The sequence below is a fragment of the Phyllobates terribilis genome, unplaced genomic scaffold (genome assembly GCF_046119375.1).
Source record: "Phyllobates terribilis strain yellow unplaced genomic scaffold, ASM4611937v1 Scaffold_9__5_contigs__length_417890890, whole genome shotgun sequence".
NCBI classification, from domain to species: domain Eukaryota; kingdom Metazoa; phylum Chordata; class Amphibia; order Anura; family Dendrobatidae; genus Phyllobates; species Phyllobates terribilis.
This window is the reverse complement of record NW_027362769.1, coordinates 414,877,381-414,896,692: the sequence shown is the minus strand read 5'-3', so window position 1 is coordinate 414,896,692 and position 19,312 is coordinate 414,877,381. Positions and strand designations below refer to the sequence as shown.

The 19,312-nt window shown below is 51.5% G+C and overlaps 2 protein-coding genes across 2 annotated transcripts; one reads left to right on the top strand and one right to left on the bottom strand.

Annotated features, from left to right (window-relative positions):
* Positions 1-461: 461 nt before the first annotated feature.
* LOC141162691 (phosphorylase b kinase gamma catalytic chain, liver/testis isoform-like) lies at positions 462-2,045 on the top strand. Its single transcript, XM_073649053.1, has 5 exons — positions 462-564; positions 690-780; positions 898-1,051; positions 1,143-1,268; positions 1,397-2,045. Exons 1-5 carry the CDS (start codon positions 489-491, stop codon positions 1,655-1,657), a joined length of 708 nt encoding a protein of 235 aa, XP_073505154.1. The 5' UTR covers positions 462-488; the 3' UTR covers positions 1,658-2,045.
* Positions 2,046-3,522: 1,477 nt separating this feature from the next.
* On the bottom strand, positions 3,523-13,922 carry LOC141161475 (cilia- and flagella-associated protein 119-like). Its single transcript, XM_073646286.1, has 4 exons — positions 13,908-13,922; positions 5,506-5,724; positions 5,302-5,371; positions 3,523-3,640 (listed from the first exon to the last, which is right to left on the bottom strand). Exons 1-4 carry the CDS (start codon positions 13,920-13,922, stop codon positions 3,576-3,578), a joined length of 369 nt encoding a protein of 122 aa, XP_073502387.1. The 3' UTR covers positions 3,523-3,575.
* Between the last annotated feature and the right edge of the window lie 5,390 nt (positions 13,923-19,312).

Here is a 19,312-nt window from a genome sequence, read left to right as displayed (position 1 = left end):
TGATCTAGACTCTGTGCTTCTCCTAATACCTCCCAGAACTGGACACAGTATCCAGATGAGGTCTGACCAAGGAGGAGTAGAGGGGATAATGACTTCACGTGATCTAGACTCTATGCTTCTCCTAATACCTCCCAGAAGTGGACACAGTATCCAGATGTGGTCTGACCAAGGAGGAGTAGAGGAGGATAATTACTTCATGTGATCTAGACTCTATGCTTCTCCTAATACCTCCCAGAACTGGACACAGTATCCAGATGAGGTCTGACCAAGGAGGAGTAGAGGGGATAATTACTTCACATGATCTAGACTCTATGCTTCTCCTAATACCTCCCAGAACTGGACACAGTATCCAGATGAGGTCTGACCAAGGAGGAGTAGAGGGGGATAATTACTTCACGTGATCTAGACTCTATGCTTCTCCTAATACCTCCCAGAACTGGACACAGTATCCAGATGAGGTCTGTGATCTGAAACCAGAGAATATTCTGATGGATGACTGTCTGAACATCAAGCTTTCTGACTTTGGCTTCAGTTGTGTCTTGAACCCTGAGGAGAAGTTGCGAGGTGCTGTCCTTCTCTTACGGTTTTCAGACAATGCCGCTGGTCGGATTTATTCATTGCTGCTGTTATTGTTGGTTACGTGTGTTGCTCCTCTGACATTATTTGATCTGTTCTTGTTTGGTGACCAGAGCTTTGTGGGACACCGGGATATTTAGCTCCAGAAATCCTGAAGTGTTCGATGGAAGAAGCACACCCTGGATATGGGAAAGAGGTGGATCTGTGAGTATGTCAGGCACATGCTGGATCACTGATGAAACTGCTTTATGGTTGGGAAGCTGTAGTACAAGGATCTGTCAGTTGACACTTGGTAGCAGGGTGGTCTCTTGTCTGTTGTAGGTGGGCATGTGGTGTGATCATGTTTACGCTACTGGCTGGCTCACCTCCCTTCTGGCATCGTAGACAGATGTTAATGCTTCGGATGATTATGGATGGACGATATCAGTTTGGATCTCCTGAATGGGATGACCGATCTGCAACAGCAAAGGACCTGGTAAGATCCCTGGGGCCTCAGATTTTGGACAGACGAGCAGTTAGTATCTCTTTCTGAGCTTCGGCTGTTTTTCTGGCATCTTTCTTCTTAGATCTCCCGTCTTCTTGAGGTGTGTCCAGAGAATCGTCTTACTGCAGATCAGGCTCTTCAGCACAGATTTTTCCAAAGTCACCAGCGAGAGCATGGCTCCGCCGTCACACCGTATCGCCGCTTTCGGGTGAGTTTGCTCAACATCCCTCAGCAGCAGTTTGTGACGGTCCTAGCCCTTAATTTCATCAGTTCTTGTTAATGATAAATGTACAAATGTCGAGCCCCAATAGATCTGTGGTCTATTGTCTTCCACAGATTGCAGCCTGGACAGCTTTGGCTTGTGTTCGTATTTTGGTGAGATGGCGACAAGCCCGGCCCGTCACCCGTGGACTCCTCATGAGAGACCCATACGGAGTGAAGGGCATCAGAAGACTTATTGATGCCTGTGCTTTCCGGATCTACGGACATTGGGTGAAAAAGGGAGAAAGACAGAATCGTGCAGCTTTATTTCAGAACCAGCCCAAAGCCCTTTTATTGACAATGGGAGACGATGATGAGCATGATGGAGACTTATAACTTCATGACTGATGGGTCAATACGTGTGTTGTGCTTTCTCACAATGTCGAGGAAACTACGGGTATTCAGCACAGATTTGTCACGGGGCGAGTCGCTCCCTACTCTAGAACTTAACATAATGTAACAGCGCCCGTGTTATGGGTGGTCCTCCCGGACCGCGGACTGATCCCTGAGGGTGTAGATTTCATATGGTCATTCATTCTGACCTTCCGGGCGTGGACGCTACAGGTCCGAGCACACGTCAGACCGATGAAAAGGAAAGAAAGTCACATTATCTGCCCCACGTTCTAGCATTGGTCAGTTCTTTACAAGTCGGTATACATTCCCATGTTTTACAATGATTGTGGATTTTATTCCAATTAATAAAGTGTTGTCATTATGGAGTAAACACATTATCTACACTCCCTGAACTATCTTCTTATAGCAACCCATGATACCCCACAGATTCAGAGCAAATTACCAGTAAACTGTAGTGTGGTCATCCCGGCCCACGGTCAGTGCCGGCAGCCATCAACAATCACCGTAGGTCCAAAGCAGGAACCCATCATGGTCACATCCAAAATGACAAACAGGACTGGACTCTAGAATCAGATGTACAACGTTTAACACAATTGTAATATTGCCACATTCCTGTACCAAAATGGTGGTTATGGATTACTCGCACAACCAAGTTGTGCCCATGGTCCCATAGAGAGCGATTGACACACCAGGAACAATGGTCCCGGAGCTCACAGGATAGTGACATCAGGAGCGATGGTCCCGGAGCTCACAGGATAGTGACATCAGGAGCGATGGTCCCGGAGCTCACAGGATAGTGACATCAGGAGCGATGGTCCCGGAGCTCACAGGATAGTGACATCAGGAGCGATGGTCCCGGAGCTCACAGGATCGTGACATCAGGAGCGATGGTCCCGGAGCTCACAGGATCGTGACATCAGGCGCGATGGTCCCGGAGCTCACAGGATCGTGACATCAGGAGCGATGGTCCCGGAGCTCACAGGATAGTGACATCAGGCGCGATGGTCCCGGAGCTCACAGGATGGAGACATCATCAGAGTCAGTGACATCAGGAGCGATGGTCCCAGGGCTCACAGGATAGTGACATCAGGAGCGATGGTCCCGGAGCTCACAGGATGGAGACATCATCAGAGTCAGTGACATCAGGAGCGATGGTCCCAGGGCTCACAGGATAGTGACATCAGGAGCGATGGTCCCGGAGCTCACAGGATGGAGACATCAGCAGAGTCAGGGACATCAGGAGCGATGGTCCCGGGGCTCACAGGATGGAGACATTAGGAGCGATGGTCCCGGAGCTCACAGGATGGAGACATTAGGAGCGATGGTCCCAGGGCTCACAGGACGGAGACATCAGCAGAGTCAGTGACATCAGGAGCGATGGGACACGGCTCACAGGATGGAGACATCAGCAGAGTCAGTGACATCAGGAGCGATGGGACACGGCTCACAGGATGGAGACATCAGCAGAGTCAGTGACATCAGGAGCGATGGTCCCGGGGCTCACAGGATAGTGACATCAGGAGCGATGGTCCCGGAGCTCACAGGTTGGAGACATCAGCAGTCAGTGACATCAGGAGCGATGGTCCCGGAGCTCACAGGTTGGAGACATCAGCAGTCAGTGACATCAGGAGCGATGGTCCCGGGGCTCACAGGATAGTGACATCAGGAGCGATGGTCCCGGAGCTCACAGGTTGGAGACATCAGCAGTCAGTGACATCAGGAGCGATGGTCCCGGAGCTCACAGGTTGGAGACATCAGCAGTCAGTGACATCAGGAGCGATGGTCCCGGAGCTCACAGGATGGAGACATCAGCAGTCAGTGACATCAGGAGCGATGGTCCCGGAGCTCACAGGATGGAGACATCAGCAGTCAGGGACATCAGGAGCGATGGTCCCAGGGTTCACAGAATGGAGACATCAGGAGCGATGGGACACGGCTCACAGGATGGAGACATAAGCAGGGGGTCTGTGACATAAGGAGCGATGCTTTACTTTGTGATATTTGGTCCTAATATCTCGCCTGGCTCCTGATTTCCAGCTTAGTCCTAAAATGTATACAGGTGAGTACAGCAGTACATGCAGCTCTGTGCTCATCTGCTACCTAATACCCCTTGTTACCCATGTTACTCCGCCAAAACCCAGCACCGGGTACTCTTCTCCCCGTTCCCTCTGCCGACACTCAGTGCCTAATACCACTCCATCTCTACTCCTCTCCCCCACATCTGTTCCATCAGTGGGCAATGCCCAGTACTCCCCCACCCCCAACGTGCTGACGCTCAGCGCCCAGTACTCCCCCCCCCCCCCCCACCACCGTGCTGACGCTCAGTGCCCAGTACAACCCCCCCCCGCTGACGCTCAGTGCCCAGTACTCCCCTCCCACCCTGCTGACGCTCAGTGCCCAGTACAACCCCCACCCGCTGACGCTCAGTGCTCCCCTCCCACCCTGCTGACGCTCAGTGCCCAGTACTCCCCTCCCACCCTGCTGACGCTCAGTGCCCAGTACAACCCCCCCCCGCTGACGCTCAGTGCTCCCCTCCCACCCTGCCGATGCTCAGTGCCCCATTCCCCCCCCCCCCCCCCCCCCCCGCTGACGCTCAGTGCCCAGAACTCACCAACCCTTCCCATCTCTGCCCAACTAATGCTCCGTGCCTGGTGCTCCCCCACCCCAACAATGCTCAATGCCTGGCACTATTCCCGGCGGTCAGCTCCTGGTATTCCCCCTTCTCTGCTGACGCTCAGTGCCTGATACTCCCCATCTCTGCTCCATCAATGCCAAGTGCCTGGTTGTCTCCCGTTCCATCTCTGCTGCTGCTATCAATGCCGGTACTGCCCCTCCACATCTCTGCTCTGTTGAGGATCAGTCCCGGTACTCCCCTCCCATATCTCTGCTCCGGGGAGGATCAGTCCCGGTACTCCCTCTGCCACATCTCTGCTCTGGCGAGGATCGGTGCCGGTACTCCCTCTCCCACATCTCTGCTCTGGCGAGGATCGGTGCCGGTACTCCCCCTCCCACATCTCTGCTCCGGCGAGGATCGGTGCCGGTTCTCCCTCTCCCACATCTCTGCTCCGGCGAGGATCGGTGCCGGTACTCCCTCTCCCACATCTCTGCTCCGGCGAGGATCGGTGCCGGTACTCCCTCTCCCACATCTCTGCTCCGGCGAGGATCGGTGCCGGTACTCCCTCTCCCACATCTCTGCTCCGGCGAGGATCGGTGCCGATACTCCCTCTCCCACATCTCTGCTCCGGCGAGGATCAGTGGCGGTTCTCCCTCTCCCACATCTCTGCTCCGGCGAGGATCGGTGCCGGTACTCCCTCTCCCACATCTCTGCTCCGGCGAGGATCGGTGCCGGTACTCCCCCTCCCACATCTCTGCTCCGGCGAGGATCGGTGCCGGTACTCCCCCTCCCACATCTCTGCTCCGGCAAGGATCGGTGCCGGTACTCCCTCTCCCACATCTCTGCTCTGGCGAGGATCGGTGCCGGTACTCCCCCTCCCACATCTCTGCTCTGGCGAGGATCGGTGCCGGTACTCCCTCTCCCACATCTCTGCTCTGGCGAGGATCGGTGCCGGTACTCCCTCTCCCTCATCTCTGCTCCTATCTCTGCAGCTCGTTGCTCCTGTGGTCACCTTTGTCACTTGTCCTTGTATCTTCCATCTTGGAGATTCCATCGTAAATGACTGAGAGATCTAAAGTGACCTACAAGAAGAGAGCTGTGATCAGGGAAGGGAGAAGCAGACCCGGGTCTCATGGCAGCCGCCGATGAGGTCGCTGACCATTGTCTAAAGGCGTCTGAAGAAAGGGAGCGGGAATCTGCTCTGCGCGCTTCTCACCTGGGGAGTAAACACGTATTTGTACAGCTTGAAGTGACGGAAATATGTATTCACAAAGTAGTCGGAGATGAGCAGAAGCTGCTGCGGGGAGAACACGGCAATGCTGAATGGAGGCCGCTGCAAAACAACACAAGAGACGTTACGTGTGGCCCCCGCCACGAGCGGAGTCCGCGCACAGCAAGCCAGAAACACCGCGCACAGCCAGGGCCGGGGTGAGACCTGGGTAAAGGACCCACACGCACAAGGGGGGGGGTGAGGAGGGAGACCTGGGCAAAGGACCCACACGCACAGGGGGGGGGGTGAGGAGGGAGACCTGGGCAAAGGACCCACACGCACAAGGGGGTTGTGAGGAGGGAGACCTGGGCAAAGGACCCACACGCACAAGGGGGGGGGTGAGGAGGGAGACCTGGGCAAAGGACCCACACGCACAAGGGGGGGTGAGGAGGGAGACCTGGGCAAAAGACCCACACGCACAAGGGGGGGGTGAGGAGGGAGACCTGGGCAAAGGACCCACACGCACAAGGGGGGGTGAGGTGACATCATACTGTGTGTATGGGGGGATGAGGTGACATCATACTGTGTGTATGGGGGGGTGAGGTGACATCATACTGTGTGTATGGGAGGGATGAGGCGACATCATACTGTGTGTATGGGAGGGATGAGGTGACATCATACTGTGTGTATGGGGGGGGATGAGGCGACATCATACTGTGTGTATGGGGGGATGAGGCGACATCATACTGTGTGTATGGGGGGATGAGGCGACATCATACTGTGTGTATGGGGGGGTGAGGCGACATCATACTGTGTGTATGGGGGGGATGAGGTGACATCATACTGTGTGTATGGGGGGGATGAGGTGACATCATACTGTGTGTATGGGGGGATGAGGTGACATCATACTGTGTGTATGGGGGGGATGAGGTGACATCATACTGTGTGTATGGGGGGGATGAGGTGACATCATACTGTGTGTATGGGGGGGATGAGGTGACATCATACTGTGTGTATGGGGGGTGAGGTGACATCATACTGTGTGTATGGGGGGGTGAGGTGACATCATACTGTGTGTATGGCGGGGGGAGGCGACATCATACTGTGTGTATGGGGGGGATGAGGTGACATCATACTGTGTGTATGGGGGGATGAGGTGACATCATACTGTGTGTATGGGGGGTGAGGTGACATCATACTGTGTGTATGGGGGGGGTGAGGTGACATCATACTGTGTGTATGGGGGGGATGAGGTGACATCATACTGTGTGTATGGGGGGGGTGAGGTGACATCATACTGTGTGTGTGGGGGGGGATGAGGTGACATCATACTGTGTGTATGGGGGGGTGAGGTGACATCATACTGTGTGTGTGGGGGGGATGACGTGACATCATACTGTGTGTATGGGGGGGATGAGGTGACATCATACTGTGTGTATGGGGGGATGAGGTGACATCATACTGTGTGTATGGGGGGATGAGGTGACATCATACTGTGTGTATGGGGGGATGAGGTGACATCATACTGTGTGTATGGGGGGTGAGGTGACATCATACTGTGTGTATGGGGGGGGGGGTGAGGTGACATCATACTGTGTGTATGGGGGGGTGAGGAGACATTATACTGTGTGTATGGGGGGGGGGTGAGGTGACATCATACTGTGTGTGTGGGGGGGGATGAGGTGACATCATACTGTGTGTATGGGGGGGATGAGGTGACATCATACTGTGTGTATGGGGGGGTGAGGTGACATCATACTGTGTGTATGGGGGGGTGAGGAGACATCATACTGTGTGTATGGGGGGGGGATGAGGTGACATCATACTGTGTGTGTGGGGGGGGATGAGGTGACATCATACTGTGTGTATGGGGGGGATGAGGTGACATCATACTGTGTGTATGGGGGGGATGAGGTGACATCATACTGTGTGTATGGGGGGGTGAGGTGACATTATACTGTGTGTATGGGGGGGGATGAGGTGACATCATACTGTGTGTATGGGGGGGATGAGGCGACATCATACTGTGTGTATGGGGGGGTGAGGTGACATCATACTGTGTGTATGGGGGGATGAGGTGACATCATACTGTGTGTATGGGGGGATGAGGTGACATCATACTGTGTGTATGGGGGGGTGAGGTGACATCATACTGTGTGTATGGGGGGATGAGGTGACATCATACTGTGTGTATGGGGGGGTGAGGTGACATCATACTGTGTGTATGGGGGGGTGAGGTGACATCATACTGTGTGTATGGGGGGGTGAGGTGACATCATACTGTGTGTATGGGGGGGTGAGGTGACATACTGTGTGTATCTGGGGATGAGGTGACATCATACTGTGTGTATGGGGGGGTGAGGTGACATCATACTGTGTGTATGGGGGGGTGAGGTGACATCATACTGTGTGTATGGGGGGGTGAGGTGACATCATACTGTGTGTATGGGGGGATGAGGTGACATCATACTGTGTGTATGGGGGGATGAGGTGACATCATACTGTGTGTATGGGGGGGTGAGGCGACATCATACTGTGTGTATGGGGGGGATGAGGTGACATCATACTGTGTGTATGGGGGGGATGAGGTGACATCATACTGTGTGTATGGGGGGGTGAGGTGACATCATACTGTGTGTATGGGGGGGTGAGGCGACATCATACTGTGTGTATGGGGGGATGAGGTGACATCATACTGTGTGTATGGGGGGGTGAGGTGACATCATACTGTGTGTATGGGGGGATGAGGTGACATCATACTGTGTGTATGGGGGGGTGAGGTGACATCATACTGTGTGTATGGGGGGGTGAGGTGACATCATACTGTGTGTATGGGGGGGATGAGGTGACATCATACTGTGTGTATGGGGGGATGAGGTGACATCATACTGTGTGTATGGGGGGGTGAGGCGACATCATACTGTGTGTATGGGGGGGATGAGGTGACATCATACTGTGTGTATGGGGGGGATGAGGTGACATCATACTGTGTGTATGGGGGGGATGAGGTGACATCATACTGTGTGTATGGGGGGATGAGGTGACATCATACTGTGTGTATGGAGGGGTGAGGTGACATCATACTGTGTGTATGGGGGGGATGAGGTGACATCATACTGTGTGTATGGGGGGGTGAGGTGACATCATACTGTGTGTATGGGGGGGATGAGGTGACATCATACTGTGTGTATGGAGGGGTGAGGTGACATCATACTGTGTGTATGGGGGGGTGAGGTGACATCATACTGTGTGTATGGGGGGGTGAGGCGACATCATACTGTGTGTATGGGAGGGTGAGGCGACATCATACTGTGTGTATGGGGGGGTGAGGTGACATCATACTGTGTGTATGGGGGGGTGAGGAGACATTATACTGTGTGTATGGGGGGATGAGGTGACATCATACTGTGTGTATGGGGGGGTGAGGCGACATCATACTGTGTGTATGGGGGGGGATGAGGTGACATCATACTGTGTGTATGGGGGGGTGAGGCGACATCATACTGTGTATGGGGGGGATGAGGCGACATCATACTGTGTGTATGGGGGGGATGAGGTGACATCATACTGTGTGTATGGGGGGTGAGGTGACATCATACTGTGTGTATGGGGGGATGAGGTGACATCATACTGTGTGTATGGGGGGGTGAGGTGACATCATACTGTGTGTATGGGGGGGTGAGGAGACATCATACTGTGTGTATGGGGGGGTGAGGCGACATCATACTGTGTGTATGGGGGGATGAGGTGACATCATACTGTGTGTATGGGGGGGTGAGGTGACATCATACTGTGTGTGTGGGGGGGGATGACGTGACATCATACTGTGTGTATGGGGGGGATGAGGTGACATCATACTGTGTGTATGGGGGGATGAGGTGACATCATACTGTGTGTATGGGGGGATGAGGTGACATCATACTGTGTGTATGGGGGGATGAGGTGACATCATACTGTGTGTATGGGGGGTGAGGTGACATCATACTGTGTGTATGGGGGGGGGGGTGAGGTGACATCATACTGTGTGTATGGGGGGGTGAGGAGACATTATACTGTGTGTATGGGGGGGGGGTGAGGTGACATCATACTGTGTGTGTGGGGGGGGATGAGGTGACATCATACTGTGTGTATGGGGGGGATGAGGTGACATCATACTGTGTGTATGGGGGGGTGAGGTGACATCATACTGTGTGTATGGGGGGGTGAGGAGACATCATACTGTGTGTATGGGGGGGGGATGAGGTGACATCATACTGTGTGTGTGGGGGGGGATGAGGTGACATCATACTGTGTGTATGGGGGGGATGAGGTGACATCATACTGTGTGTATGGGGGGGATGAGGTGACATCATACTGTGTGTATGGGGGGGTGAGGTGACATTATACTGTGTGTATGGGGGGGGATGAGGTGACATCATACTGTGTGTATGGGGGGGATGAGGCGACATCATACTGTGTGTATGGGGGGGTGAGGTGACATCATACTGTGTGTATGGGGGGATGAGGTGACATCATACTGTGTGTATGGGGGGATGAGGTGACATCATACTGTGTGTATGGGGGGGTGAGGTGACATCATACTGTGTGTATGGGGGGATGAGGTGACATCATACTGTGTGTATGGGGGGGTGAGGTGACATCATACTGTGTGTATGGGGGGGTGAGGTGACATCATACTGTGTGTATGGGGGGGTGAGGTGACATCATACTGTGTGTATGGGGGGGTGAGGTGACATACTGTGTGTATCTGGGGATGAGGTGACATCATACTGTGTGTATGGGGGGGTGAGGTGACATCATACTGTGTGTATGGGGGGGTGAGGTGACATCATACTGTGTGTATGGGGGGGTGAGGTGACATCATACTGTGTGTATGGGGGGATGAGGTGACATCATACTGTGTGTATGGGGGGATGAGGTGACATCATACTGTGTGTATGGGGGGGTGAGGCGACATCATACTGTGTGTATGGGGGGGATGAGGTGACATCATACTGTGTGTATGGGGGGGATGAGGTGACATCATACTGTGTGTATGGGGGGGTGAGGTGACATCATACTGTGTGTATGGGGGGGTGAGGCGACATCATACTGTGTGTATGGGGGGATGAGGTGACATCATACTGTGTGTATGGGGGGGTGAGGTGACATCATACTGTGTGTATGGGGGGATGAGGTGACATCATACTGTGTGTATGGGGGGGTGAGGTGACATCATACTGTGTGTATGGGGGGGTGAGGTGACATCATACTGTGTGTATGGGGGGGATGAGGTGACATCATACTGTGTGTATGGGGGGATGAGGTGACATCATACTGTGTGTATGGGGGGGTGAGGCGACATCATACTGTGTGTATGGGGGGGATGAGGTGACATCATACTGTGTGTATGGGGGGGATGAGGTGACATCATACTGTGTGTATGGGGGGGATGAGGTGACATCATACTGTGTGTATGGGGGGATGAGGTGACATCATACTGTGTGTATGGAGGGGTGAGGTGACATCATACTGTGTGTATGGGGGGGATGAGGTGACATCATACTGTGTGTATGGGGGGGTGAGGTGACATCATACTGTGTGTATGGGGGGGATGAGGTGACATCATACTGTGTGTATGGAGGGGTGAGGTGACATCATACTGTGTGTATGGGGGGGTGAGGTGACATCATACTGTGTGTATGGGGGGGTGAGGCGACATCATACTGTGTGTATGGGAGGGTGAGGTGACATCATACTGTGTGTATGGGGGGGTGAGGTGACATCATACTGTGTGTATGGGGGGGTGAGGAGACATTATACTGTGTGTATGGGGGGATGAGGTGACATCATACTGTGTGTATGGGGGGGTGAGGCGACATCATACTGTGTGTATGGGGGGGGATGAGGTGACATCATACTGTGTGTATGGGGGGGTGAGGCGACATCATACTGTGTATGGGGGGGATGAGGCGACATCATACTGTGTGTATGGGGGGGATGAGGTGACATCATACTGTGTGTATGGGGGGTGAGGTGACATCATACTGTGTGTATGGGGGGATGAGGTGACATCATACTGTGTGTATGGGGGGGTGAGGTGACATCATACTGTGTGTATGGGGGGGTGAGGAGACATCATACTGTGTGTATGGGGGGGTGAGGCGACATCATACTGTGTGTATGGGGGGATGAGGTGACATCATACTGTGTGTATGGGGGGGATGAGGTGACATCATACTGTGTATGGGGGGGTGAGGTGACATCATACTGTGTGTATGGGGGGATGAGGTGACATCATACTGTGTGTATGGGGGGTGAGGTGACATCATACTGTGTGTATGGGGGGGATGAGGAGACATCATACTGTGTGTATGGGGGGGTGAGGTGACATCATACTGTGTGTATGGGGGGGTGAGGCGACATCATACTGTGTGTATGGGGGGGGATGAGGTGACATCATACTGTGTGTATGGGGGGGTGAGGAGACATCATACTGTGTGTATGGGGGGGTGAGGTGACATCATACTGTGTGTATGGGGGGGTGAGGCGACATCATACTGTGTGTATGGGGGGGATGTGGCGACATCATACTGTGTGTATGGGGGGGGATGAGGTGACATCATACTGTGTGTATGGAGGGGTGAGGTGACATCATACTGTGTGTATGGGGGGGATGAGGCGACATCATACTGTGTGTATGGGGGGATGAGGTGACATCATACTGTGTGTATGGAGGGGTGAGGTGACATCATACTGTGTGTATCGGGGGATGAGGCGACATCATACTGTGTGTATGGGGGGGATGAGGTGACATCATACTGTGTGTATGGGGGGGATGAGGCGACATCATACTGTGTGTATGGGGGGATGAGGCGACATCATACTGTGTGTATGGGGGGATGAGGTGACATCATACTGTGTGTATGGAGGGGTGAGGTGACATCATACTGTGTGTATCGGGGGATGAGGCGACATCATACTGTGTGTATGGGGGGGGTGAGGCGACATCATACTGTGTGTATGGGGGGATGAGGTGACATCATACTGTGTGTATCGGGGGATGAGGCGACATCATACTGTGTGTATGGGGGGGGTGAGGCGACATCATACTGTGTGTATGGGGGGGTGAGGTGACATCATACTGTGTGTATGGGGGGGATGAGGTGACATCATACTGTGTGTATGGGGGGGATGAGGTGACATCATACTGTGTGTATGGGGGTGAGGTGACATCATACTGTGTGTATGGAGGGGTGAGGTGACATCATACTGTGTGTATGGGGGGGTGAGGCGACATCATACTGTGTGTATGGGGGGGTGAGGTGACATTAAACTGTGTGTATGGGGGGTGAGGTGACATCATACTGTGTGTATGGGGGGATGAGGTGACATCATACTGTGTGTATGGGGGGATGAGGTGACATCATACTGTGTGTATGGGGGGATGAGGTGACATCATACTGTGTGTATGGGGGGGTGAGGTGACATCATACTGTGTGTATGGGGGGGTGAGGTGACATTAAACTGTGTGTATGGGGGGTGAGGTGACATCATACTGTGTGTATGGGGGGATGAGGTGACATCATACTGTGTGTATGGGGGGATGAGGTGACATCAAACTGTGTGTATGGGGGGTGAGGTGACATCAAACTGTGTGTATGGGGGGGTGAGGTGACATCATACTGTGTGTATGGGGGGTGAGGTGACATCATACTGTGTGTATGGGGGGATGAGGTGACATCATACTGTGTGTATCAGGGGATGAGGCGACATCATACTGTGTGTATGGGGGGGTGAGGCGACATCATACTGTGTGTATGGGGGGGTGAGGTGACATCATACTGTGTGTATGGGGGGGATGAGGTGACATCATACTGTGTGTATGGGGGGATGAGGTGACATCATACTGTGTGTATGGGGGGATGAGGTGACATCATACTGTGTGTATGGAGGGGTGAGGTGACATCATACTGTGTGTATGGGGGGGATGAGGTGACATCATACTGTGTGTATGGGGGGATGAGGTGACATCATACTGTGTGTATGGGGGGATGAGGTGACATCAAACTGTGTGTATGGGGGGGGTGAGGTGACATCATACTGTGTGTATGGGGGGATGAGGTGACATCATACTGTGTGTATGGGGGGGGTGAGGCGACATCATACTGTGTGTATGGGGGGGTGAGGCGACATCATACTGTGTGTATGGGGGGGGTGAGGCGACATCATACTGTGTGTATGGGGGGGTGAGGCGACATCATACTGTGTGTATGGGGGGGGTGAGGCGACATCATACTGTGTGTATGGGGGGGTGAGGTGACATCATACTGCGTGTATGGGGGGGTGAGGTGACATCATACTGTGTGTATGGGGGGGATGAGGTGACATCATACGGCATGTATGGGGGGGACGTGGTGACATCATACTTTGTGTGGGGACATTGAATCGCCTTTTAGCGCAGTGGTGTAAGATCATAGAATGGTAGAGTTGGAGGGGACCTCCAGAGTCCTCGTGTCCACCCCGGCTCAATGCAGGAGGCACTGAACCATCTCAGACAGATGTCTGTCCAGCCTCTGAAGACGTCCAGTGAAGGAGACCTCACCACCTCTCGTGGCCGCCTGTTCCACTCATTGATCTCCTCACTGTCATACAGTGTCTTCTAATATCTAATCTGTGTCTCCTCCCATTCAGTTTCATCCCATTGCTTCTAGTCTTTCCTTGTGCAAATGAGAATAAAGATGATCCTTCTACAATGTGACAGCTCTTGAGATATTTGTAGACAGCTATTAAGTCTCTTCTCAGTCTTCTTTTTTGCAGCTAAACATTCCCAGATCCTGTAACCGTTCCTCATAGGACATGGTTTGCAGACCAGTCACCATTCTGGTCGCTCTTCTCTGAACTTGCTCCAGTTTGTCAATGTTTAAAATGTGGTGCCCAAAACTGGACACAGTATTCCAGATGAGGTCTGACCAAAGAGGAGTAAAGACCGATAATGACTTCACGTGATCTAGACTCTATGGTTCTCCTAATACCTCCCAGAACTGGACGCAGTATCCAGATGAGGTCTGACCAAAGAGGAGTAGAGAGAGATAATTACTTCATGTGATCTAGACTCTATGCTTCTCCTAATACCTCCCAGAACTGGACACAGTATCCAGATGAGGTCTGACCAAGGAGGAGTAGAGGAGGATAATTACTTCATGTGATCTAGACTCTATGCTTCTCCTAATACCTCCCAGAACTGGACACAGTATCCAGATGAGGTCTGACCCAGGAGGAGTAGAGGGGATAATTACTTCACATGATCTAGACTCTATGCTTCTCCTAATACCTCCCAGAACTGGACACAGTATCCAGATGAGGTCTGACCAAGGAGGAGTAGAGGGGGATAATTACTTCACGTGATCTAGACTCTATGCTTCTCCTAATACCTCCCAGAACTGGACACAGTATCCAGATGAGGTCTGACCAAGGAGGAGTAGAGGGGATAATGACTTCACGTGATCTAGACTCTATGCTTCTCCTAATACCTCTCAGAACTGGACGCAGTATCCAGATGAGGTCTGACCAAGGAGGAGTAGAGGGAGATAATTACTTCACGTGATCTAGACTCTATGCTTCTCCTAATACCTCCCAGAACTGGACACAGTATCCAGATGAGGTCTGACCAAGGAGGAGTACAGGGAGATAATTACTTCACGTGATCTAGACTCTATGCTTCTCCTAATACCTCCCAGAACTGGACACAGTATCCAGATGAGGTCTGACCAAGGAGGAGTAGAGGGGATAATTACTTCACGTGATCTAGACTCTATGCTTCTCCTAATACCTCTCAGAACTGGACGCAGTATCCAGATGAGGTCTGACCAAGGAGGAGTAGAGGGGATAATTACTTCACGTGATCTAGACTCTGTGCTTCTCCTAATACCTCCCAGAACTTGATACAGTATCCAGATGAGGTCTGACCAAGGAGGAGTAGAGGGGATCAATTACTTCACGTGATCTAGACTCGATGCTTCTCCTAATACCTCCCAGAACTGGACACAGTATCCAGATGAGGTCTGACCAAGGAGGAGTAGAGGGGGGTAATTACTTCACGTGATCTAGACTCTATGCTTCTCCTAATACCTCCCAGAATTGGACACAGTATCCAGATGAGGTCTGACCAAGGAGGAGTAGAAGGGATAATTACTTCACGTGATCTAGACTCTATGCTTCTCCTAATACCTCCCAGAACTGGACAAAGTATCCAGATGAGGTCTGACCAAGGAGGAGTAGAGGGATAATTACTTCACGTGATCTAGACTCTATGCTTCTCCTAATACCTCCCAGAACTGGACACAGTATCCAGATGAGGTCTGACCAAGGAGGAGTAGAGGGGATAATTACTTCACGTGATCTAGACTCTATGCGTCTCCTAATACCTCCCAGAACTGGACACAGTATCCAGATGAGGTCTGACCAAGGAGAAGTAGAGGGGATAATTACTTCACGTGATCTAGACTCTATGCTTCTCCTAATACCTCCCAGAACTGGACACAGTATCCAGATGAGGTCTGACCAAGGAGGAGTAGAGGGGATAATTACTTCACGTGATCCAGACTCTGTGCTTCTCCTAATACCTCCCAGAACTGGACACAGTATCCAGATGAGGTCTGACCAAGGAGGAGTAGAGGGGATAATGACTTCACGTGATCTAGACTCTATGCTTCTCCTAATACCTCCCAGAACTGGACACAGTATCCAGATGAGGTCTGACCAAGGAGGAGTAGAGGAGGATAATTACTTCATGTGATCTAGACTCTATGCTTCTCCTAATACTTCCCAGAACTGGACACAGTATCCAGATGAGGTCTGACCAAGGAGGAGTAGAGGGGATAATGACTTCACGTGATCTAGACTCTATGCTTCTCCTAATACCTCCCAGAACTGGACACAGTATCCAGATGAGGTCTGACCAAGGAGGAGTAGAGGGGGATAATTACTTCACATGATCTAGACTCTATGCTTCTCCTAATACCTCCCAGAACTGGACACAGTATCCAGATGAGGTCTGACCAAGGAGGAGTAGAGGGGATAATTACTTCACGTGATCTAGACTCTATGCTTCTCCTAATACCTCTCAGAACTGGACGCAGTATCCAGATGAGGTCTGACCAAGGAGGAGTAGAGGGGGATAATTACTTCACGTGATCTAGACTCTATGCTTCTCCTAATACCTCCCAGAACTGGACACAGTATCCAGATGAGGTCTGACCAAGGAGGAGTAGAGGGGATAATTACTTCACGTGATCTAGACTCTGTGCTTCTCCTAATACCTCCCAGAACTGGACACAGTATCCAGATGAGGTCTGACCAAGGAGGAGTAGAGGGGGATAATTACTTCACGTGATCTAGACTCTATGCTTCTCCTAATACCTCCCAGAACTGGACACAGTATCCAGATGAGGTCTGACCAAGGAGGAGTAGAAGGGATAATTACTTCACGTGATCTAGACTCTATGCTTCTCCTAATACCTCCCAGAACTGGACACAGTATCCAGATGAGGTCTGACCAAGGAGGAGTAGAGGGGATAATTACTTCACGTGATCTAGACTCTATGCTTCTCCTAATACCTCTCAGAACTGGACGCAGTATCCAGATGAGGTCTGACCAAGGAGGAGTAGAGGGGATAATTACTTCACGTGATCTAGACTCTGTGCTTCTCCTAATACCTCCCAGAACTGGACACAGTATCCAGATGAGGTCTGACCAAGGAGGAGTAGAGGGGGATAATTACTTCACGTGATCTAGACTCTATGCTTCTCCTAATACCTCCCAGAACTGGACACAGTATCCAGATGAGGTCTGACCAAGGAGTAGAAGGGATAATTACTTCACGTGATCTAGACTCTATGCTTCTCCTAATACCTCCCAGAACTGGACACAGTATCCAGATGAGGTCTGACCAAGGAGGAGTAGAGGGGGATAATTACTTCACGTGATCTAGACTCTATGCTTCTCCTAATACCTCCCAGAACTGGACACAGTATCCAGATGAGGTCTGACCAAGGAGGAGTAGAAGGGATAATTACTTCACGTGATCTAGACTCTATGCTTCTCCTAATACCTCCCAGAACTGGACAAAGTATCCAGATGAGGTCTGACCAAGGAGAAGTAGAGGGATAATTAGTTCACGTGATCTAGACTCTGTGCTTCTCCTAATACCTCCCAGAACTGGACACAGTATCCAGATGAGGTCTGACCAAGGAGGAGTAGAGGGGATAATGACTCCACGTGATCTAGACTCTATGCTTCTCCTAATACCTCCCAGAACTGGACACAGTATCCAGATGAGGTCTGACCAAGGAGGAGTAGAGGAGGATAATTACTTCATGTGATCTAGACTCTATGCTTCTCCTAATACCTCCCAGAACTGGACACAGTATCCAGATGAGGTCTGACCCAGGAGGAGTAGAGGGGATAATTACTTCACATGATCTAGACTCTATGCTTCTCCTAATACCTCCCAGAACTGGACACAGTATCCAGATGAGGTCTGACCAAGGAGGAGTAGAGGGGGATAATTACTTCACGTGATCTAGACTCTATGCTTCTCCTAATACCTCCCAGAACTGGACACAGTATCCAGATGAGGTCTGACCAAGGAGGAGTAGAGGGGATAATTACTTCACGTGATCTAGACTCTATGCTTCTCCTAATACCTCTCAGAACTGGACGCAGTATCCAGATGAGGTCTGACCAAGGAGGAGTAGAGGGGATAATTACTTCACGTGATCTAGACTCTATGCTTCTCCTAATACCTCCCAGAACTGGACACAGTATCCAGATGAGGTCTGACCAAGGAGGAGTAGAGGGGATAATTACTTCACGTGATCTAGACTCTATGCTTCTCCTAATACCTCTCAGAACTGGACACAGTATCCAGATGAGGTCTGACCAAGGAGGACTAGAGGGGATAATTACTTCACGTGATCTAGACTCTGTGCTTCTCCTAATACCTCCCAGAACTGGACACAGTATCCAGATGAGGTCTGACCAAGGAGGAGTAGAGGGGGATAATTACTTCACGTGATCTAGACTCTATGCTTCTCCTAATACCTCCCAGAACTGGACACAGTATCCAGATGAGGTCTGACGAAGGAGGAGTAGAGGGATAATTACTTCACGTGATCTAGACTCTATGCTTCTCCTAATACCTCCCAGTACTGGACACAGTATCCAGATGAGGTCTGACCAAGGAGGAGTAGAGGGGATAATTACTTCATGTGATCTAGACTCTGTGCTTCTCCTAATACCTCCCAGAACTGGACACAGTATACAGATGACGTCTGACCAAGGAGGAGTAGAGGGAGATAATTACTTCACGTGATCTAGACTCTGTGCTTCTCCTAATACCTCCCAGAACTGGACACAGTATCCAGATGAGGTCTGACCAAGGAGGAGTAGAGGGGATAATGACTTCACGTGATCTAGACTCTATGCTTCTCCTAATACCTCCCAGAAGTGGACACAGTATCCAGATGTGGTCTGACCAAGGAGGAGTAGAGGAGGATAATTACTTCATGTGATCTAGACTCTATGCTTCTCCTAATACCTCCCAGAACTGGACACAGTATCCAGATGAGGTCTGACCAAGGAGGAGTAGAGGGGATAATTACTTCACATGATCTAGACTCTATGCTTCTCCTAATACCTCCCAGAACTGGACACAGTATCCAGATGAGGTCTGACCAAGGAGGAGTAGAGGGGGATAATTACTTCACGTGATCTAGACTCTATGCTTCTCCTAATACCTCCCAGAACTGGACACAGTATCCAGATGAGGTC